The 6,949-nt window shown below is 41.5% G+C and overlaps 1 protein-coding gene across 1 annotated transcript; it reads left to right on the top strand.

The window, feature by feature from the left end:
* Positions 1–1,928: 1,928 nt before the first annotated feature.
* LOC126088187 (trypsin alpha-3-like) lies at positions 1,929–6,608 on the top strand. The gene is made up of 2 exons (XM_049906312.1): positions 1,929–2,297; positions 6,186–6,608. The coding sequence occupies exons 1-2, from the start codon at positions 1,929–1,931 to the stop codon at positions 6,606–6,608; spliced, it is 792 nt and encodes a 263-aa protein (XP_049762269.1).
* Positions 6,609–6,949: the final 341 nt, after the last annotated feature.

Here is a 6,949-nt window from a genome sequence, read left to right as displayed (position 1 = left end):
TAAGCTGTTCACCATGACACGCAAACAATACTCACAGTTTAGATTTTTTCATTTCGTTTACTCTTCATTTCCAGATGTACAGCAGCTCACCTGTATCTGTTGAGATAAGTCCTCTTTGAAGAAAGCATATTGTTCAGAAGAAGTTTCTGTGATGTTTGGAAAGTAGTAGAGAGCTACTGAGTGAGTAAGATCTACGATAGTGCATGGCGTGCAGACAGAAAGAGTCACCGGAACGAGACCTGGTTAGGCTCACAGTTTTGATCTGTCGGGTAATTTCGCAAGAGCACACACTTTACTAAAGTCAGACATTCGGAATTGACTTGTTAATAGCCCACCATATCTGACAACCTGCCTGTATGCAATATGTGATGCCGTGAATCAGGTCACTCGCCTGTAAACACGTGGAAATAAACTAACAACTTTCACGAAGTTTACACTATTCCAACTAGAAAAAGTGGACCGTTAGTAGGTTGAAAGTTATAGGATGACAGGTCTGCTTCTTGCTGAAAAATATTATGTATACTCAATTACATTAGCTCTCAACTTGATTCTGTTGCAGTTTTTTTTTTTTTTTTGCGAAGACTAGTAAATTAAATTTTTTAAAGTCAGTTCGTACTTGATATCTATGCACTGACTATCTGTCATACTTAGATGATTGAAACGTGAAAGTACACATTGACAACATACCTGTTTATTAGACTAAACCCATCATTTCATACCCAAGATTTTGGTTATTTCTGTGGATAGTGTCTGGTCTACCGTCCTCCAAATAGTACCGTAAAAAATCCCAAAAAATGTCAGACCACTTGCTGAAATAGATTTTTGTGTATGAAGTAAACATGTCAGAACATTAAATTCTTGGCTTGGAAAATTCACTTCAAGGTTACATTTGATCAATGCCTCGCCTTTGGTTTTTGTAATACTTCCATTTGTGTAGTATTCATAATATTCTTGGTTTAGACGTTCCTCATCTTATCTCTTGTTTCTCTGGTTTCTCCTTCTCATTCCGGCGTCGTAATTTCTTCAAGGCCATGTTCCAGCTTTGGCTGCTCTCGGTGAATTAACTGATAACAGTGATTGTCTCTTAGTAAATTCAGAATATATTCATAGCAACTCTAGAGCTGTATACTAGCTGACTTCCCCACGTTAAAAAAAGTTGCAGTCTTGAGAATGACAAAAAAGCAGCAACTCAAAGTAGAGAATAGCTTATAAACAAAATAGCGTTCAAAAACCAAAGGTATACAAGGGAAACTTTACAGCATCGGAAAGCGTATCTTCTAATGCGGCTGCCGGCTTGAAAAGTAGTTCTATAATGTATGCTTCTGGGAGTCTTGACAACATAGACACGTGAAATCAACAGGAACATGAGTGTGGGTGGACAATCAGAGATCTTTATGTTGATTTTTAAGCCACTTTCTGTCGTCCTGTCAATTTCTTTTCACCACCATTGTGTTCAAAAACTCTAATGACCGATGTAAGATGAAAAGCAAAAATTAATTTTTTCAGCGGATTAACAGGCAAGTTAACAGGTGATAACAATAGTTCGAGTGTCTATTACAGACCCTTCGACACTATAAACATTTTTCTCCTTGGACTGAACCATCAGAAGGCGCTGTCACCTATATCTTATCTGTAATAGACCTTCTCTGCTGATGTAAATCGCATAAGTCTTAATTTACTTTTTCAGATAGGAATGAGCCCAATTTAGAACCGAGTGTCGGATGTGAAACTACTTACATATAAAGTTGCAATGAGATAAGATTTTGATATATTTTCACTCGACATAAAGTGATCGGCTGAGTAAGAGAACTTTGTTCAGGTTCTTGGACTTCGGGAAATTACATTTCGAGAGAACTGATAATAAATCTATCAGACTGGTACTATATATGCCGGCTAAAGGGAAGGATATGGTGTACTTGTCACCCGCCATGCTTCGTGCAGCCTCTGCTCTAGTCTTCTGCCTCGTGGCGGAGTGCCTGGCGTTACCCAGCGGAAGCAGGCACTGGCGCACCGCTCATGACCGAGTAGTCGGTGGCAGTGATGCCAACATTTCCGACTACCCCTACTCGCTGCAGCTGATGGTCAGCGGTGAATTTTACTGCTGTGCGTCAGTCATCGGCGCAAACTGGGCGCTGACGGCTGGACACTGTCTCGAAGGCGTGACAACCGACATACTGAGCTTCCGGGCTGGTACTTCCACGCGAGACACTGGCGGCACAGTCCATGACGCGCTCACTGCTATCGCACATGAACAGTACAATACCTACACTCTCGACTACGACATTGGAGTTGTGCAGGTGAGTCGCTCGTGTTTCGTGACGTCATTATTAGACAGCACTGATATGTTGGGCCATTTACAGTACGCCTCACTGAATTAATGAAGCAGGCAACAATTTCTTTGAAATAAAAGTGTTTAGGTACAACTACAAATGTGTATAGTTTAGAGGCGGACAACGTTATGCAGCTTCGCTACTGCAGCCATAGCACGTGCACAGGACGTCTTTTCCATAGTAGGCCTAATGAATTTCTGCGGGTGGGCCAAAACACGAAGAAGGGCAACGAAAATGGGAACAGAGAGGCGAAGCAGGAGGGGAAAGAAGAAGAAGAATGGAAGGAAAGGATGACACTAAAGTGGGGTGGAGTGGAAATATGTGAAAGGATAATGTGAGGAGACTTTCCGTAACACCGATCTCACCCTTTTACAATCACACTTGAGTCTTATCTTCGACGTCTAGTTCACGTCACTCTGCCAATGCCAAATAAGCCAATGCGTACGGTAAGGATGCGTTTTTGCGTCCTTTGGTTTGTCTGATTTGCCTTTCCTTTGATCGCCAATGAAAAAATTAGAAAGGAAGAAGTGTGATTTTGGACTGTATGTTTGGAATGTTTTGCATTGTACCATACAAAACAAATGATGAAGTTACTACCAATAATAATTAAAAAAAGCGGAGTGATTTTTGCTGTGGAGGTAAAGAGAGAGAGGTTAAAATGGTTCAAATGGCTCTGAGCACTGTGGTCATCAGTACCCTAGAACTTAGAAGTACTTAAACCTAACTAACCTAAGGACATCACACACATCCATGCCCGAGGCAGGATTCGAACCTGCGACCGTAGCGGTCACGCGGTTCCAGACTGATGCGCCTAGAATCGCACGACCACACCGGCTGGTTAGGGAAAGAGAGGCAGAGGGCTAAAAGTCAAAATCTGCTATGTAGGCTACCTCGGTTACTGTATTTACGAATTAGAGGACATAACACACTCGTAGGCATCTTCACGTAGGGGTCTACGACCTAACGTTACAGTACACATTTACTGTCTGCTGGTGGAATCCAGAACGGAGAGTTCGAAAATATCGTCCACGGCACCGCTTGCAGTTTGTCCAACAGTACTATGATTTCATCCGTGGGACAATGTCTGTTCACTGTCCTAAAGGTTTCTCCTAGCCCTGTACTATTATTACAGTGTTTTCCCAATGGGGATGTGTAGAGATTGATTAGATGCTCTCGGGTTTGGTACGAACTTCTGGATGTATCTCTTGTCTATAAACAACAAATGAGAAATATGATAATCCATGTAGTCGTTAGACACCACAGTGATTGGCCTTCTAACTACATAAGATGTTTCATGAGATATGGAACGTAAGTCAGTAACTATCTACTCATAAATCTATAATCATTTAATAATGATGATTTACATAGCACAAACTGAAAAGTACAAATTATCACTATTTCAGTATGATTATTAGTTATTTTCTTTTTATGCATTATTTAAGTAGTGCAGTAGGAATACCGTCCATCGTCAGAAAATAGTGGTCGCAGTTACACAGACACCCGTTTCAGACTTCTTGAAAAGTATCCAAGGATGACAACGCTATAGACAAGGCAGCAGACATTTATTTAGGATATATATGTATCTCCTGAAAGGACTGTACCACTAACTGTAAATTGCCATCTAGTAAGTGCTCTCTCACCAATCCAGGTACACGTAGTTTCACTTCATTAACCTCCTTACCCTGACCTGCTCCAGTCGAGCTAGCTACCCGTCCGTAATGTTCTGCCATCCACGAGATGTTTACATCTAACCATACAATGAAGGCTTTCACTGCCGGATGTTTCAGCTTTACCTCTAACCATTCTTTGTTATTATTTGGAGCATTAGCAACCATGTATGTACCACCTGCTCTCTCCATTGTACCTTGCTCTGCGTTATCTGACATTTGCCAGAAATAATCATACAGCAATATTTCTACCGTGTATAAAAATGCTCAACTCTTCTCCAGTTTAATTTCAAGAAAGTTATCATGATACATTCCATTCTTCTCACATACCAGACCAACCCCCGCTCATGAAAAAAGAAATGTCGACAATATTATTATTTTCGCTGATTATATGTTTCAGCGTCCTTCTATTCACTTTTCCCTGTTAATATTTATAGATGAATTCCTCGCCTGTATCATTTAGTTCATTGTTAATGTTGAGTAACTTTCTTTCAACTTATCTGTTATATACAGCGCTGGGCAGCATTCAGCTAATGTCACAAAATATTCTCATACATTCATCACTAATATCATCAGTTCTTTGTAGAAGTTCTTTTGCAGACAATACACCGACGTCTACAAGTACAAGATGATTCAACTGAAATTAGCTGTTACGTTTCTCTACATTATTCCATATCTAAATATGGGAAACCCTCCAAGATAAGGCTGAGAAAAACTTTATTGTTTTCATGTCACCGACCCAAATGTCTTCCTCTGTTCTGATTTTTACACTTTCTTGACACAATCAGATTGAAGCCAGGCCCTCACAATACACGTTACTTTGGAGATAATTTACCATTATATATATATATATATATGTTTAATTCCTTGTACCTGAAGTAAGGTTACCATATATGTCTGGTGACTTTTGTAACTCAAGTAACCCATCTCTATGTGTTGCATTCGGCGATAAGCTAACTTCCGCGCTAAGATCAGTATAGATATCTTTGTAGATCTAGACGTTTTGTAAAGCAATACCAAGAGCACCCTGTAGGATCAACAGCGCTACTGAACTTGTATGTACCACGTGAACGGCACTTCTTGTATGTAATGTATTAATTTCTGGAAAACTGATTAACTGTTATCGAATATGTTGTTTGAAAATACTCTTCCCATTAACATACAATCGTCAAGAATCTTTCTGTATGGGACATGGACACTGAAACATCTCTGCCCTCCCTCAAACGAATTGCCTTGCTATTCAGAAACTAAGCAGTGTATGAATATTTTCTCAATCATTATTACCTCATGGGTTCTTAACATAAAGTTGAAGTTATGATTACTATTTGGCACTGATTGTAATGGTTTTACGTCATAAAATCTTAATGTGACTGTACCACTTTTCTAATAACCTAATAGACATATAATGTGACTGTTTGCTCCATTCGTGCACCAACTAAAGTGGTCTACCACTTGCCCGCGAAAGACAAAGGTTCCGAGTTCGAGTCTCGACACACAGTTTTAATCTGCCAGGAAGTTTCATATCAGCGTACTCTCCGCTGCAGAGCGGAAAGCTAATTCTGGAAACATCCCACAGGCTGTGGCTAAGCCATGTCTCCGCAATATCCTTTCTTCCAGGAGTGCTAGTTCTGCATGGTTCGCAGGAGAGCTTCTGTGAAGTTTGGAATTTAGGAGACGAGGTACTGGCAGAATTGAAGCTGCGAGGACGGGGCAAGAGTCGTGCTTGGGTAGCTCAGATGGTAGAGCACTTGCCTGCGAAAGGCAAAGGCCCCGAGTTCGTGTCTCGGTTCGGCTCACAGTTTTAATCTGCCAGGAAGTATCATAACTGGAACTATGTCTTAAGCAATATTTCGAATTTTTTATTGTATTCACAGCCTAACATAAACAGGTAGCTGTAGTTCTCGTTATCGACACGACTAGCGTAGAGGACCACCACTGATGGCAGGGCAGTATCTTATTCTCATCTCTTAACACATCTATGTAGCAAAATGTGCTTTCGTGAATGTAAGACAGCATTGTCCCATTAATATACAGTTACAAAAGAGGTACCAAAGTAACATGTTTGCTCAAAAAGTAAATTGTCGAATCTCTGTAGTTAGCTGTTTCCAAAGAAAATTTTGTATACTTAGCATTTTCTGATGGCTAACGTGACGGCTATTGACCTTCTCATTTCGCTCTCGTTTCCTAGATCTCTGGGTCATTTCCGTTGGGCGACAACGTCCAGACAATCGGCCTGCCTGCCGCAGACTACGACCCCCCTGGGGGTCTCGCTGCCACCCTGACCGGCTGGGGCGTGATTATAACCAACGGTCCTCTACCAGACGTGCTGCAGAAAGTCGACGTCAGCGTCGTCGACAGGGAGACGTGCCAGAGCATCATCAACTCGATAAGCAGGGTGAGAGACCTGTCCCACGTGTCTGAGCGCATGATCTGCGCCGGAGAGGCGGGGAAGGCAGCCTGCGGTGGCGACTCCGGCGGCCCCCTGGTCAGCGGAGGTACGCAGATCGGCATCGTCTCGTGGAAGATGAGCGGCTACTGCGAGAAAGCGGGCTCCGTCTACGCCAGCGTGGGCAGTCTGCGCTCCTGGATTACAAGCAAGACCAATATCTAATGGGCCGTTAGGTTTCACTTATGAGCTGTGGTAAATACGTAGCCTGAACTTGAAAAACGTGAATAAACAGTTCACGAGATTCCTATCCAGACGCCACGTCATCCGCAATGATACAAAAGAATGACTGACTCCTTCGATGGAAATTTCATCTTAAACAAACCATTTCAAGAATTAAATCCTTTGAATAAAAACCAGCTAAAAATGGTATACCACACAAAGACAAACTAGAAACATTAAAACAAACTGAAGTTAAAGGCATAAAATTATCATCCTCACTCAAACTCTCTAAATAATTTCATTATCAAATGGATTAGCAAATATCAAACGTAGCGCTTTTAATA

This window comes from Schistocerca cancellata, chromosome 6 (genome assembly GCF_023864275.1).
Source record: "Schistocerca cancellata isolate TAMUIC-IGC-003103 chromosome 6, iqSchCanc2.1, whole genome shotgun sequence".
NCBI classification, from domain to species: Eukaryota; Metazoa; Arthropoda; class Insecta; order Orthoptera; family Acrididae; genus Schistocerca; species Schistocerca cancellata.
This window is presented reverse-complemented; position numbering and strand designations above follow the sequence as displayed.

Excerpts from the sequence above, each read along its gene's own strand:
- LOC126088187 (XM_049906312.1), top strand. The coding sequence starts at position 1,929 with ATGCTTCGTGCAGCCTCTGCTCTAGTCTTCTGCCTCGTGGCGGAGTGC. Across the intron at positions 2,298-6,185 it reads ACGACATTGGAGTTGTGCAG|ATCTCTGGGTCATTTCCGTT; the intron begins GTGAGTCGCTCG and ends CTCGTTTCCTAG.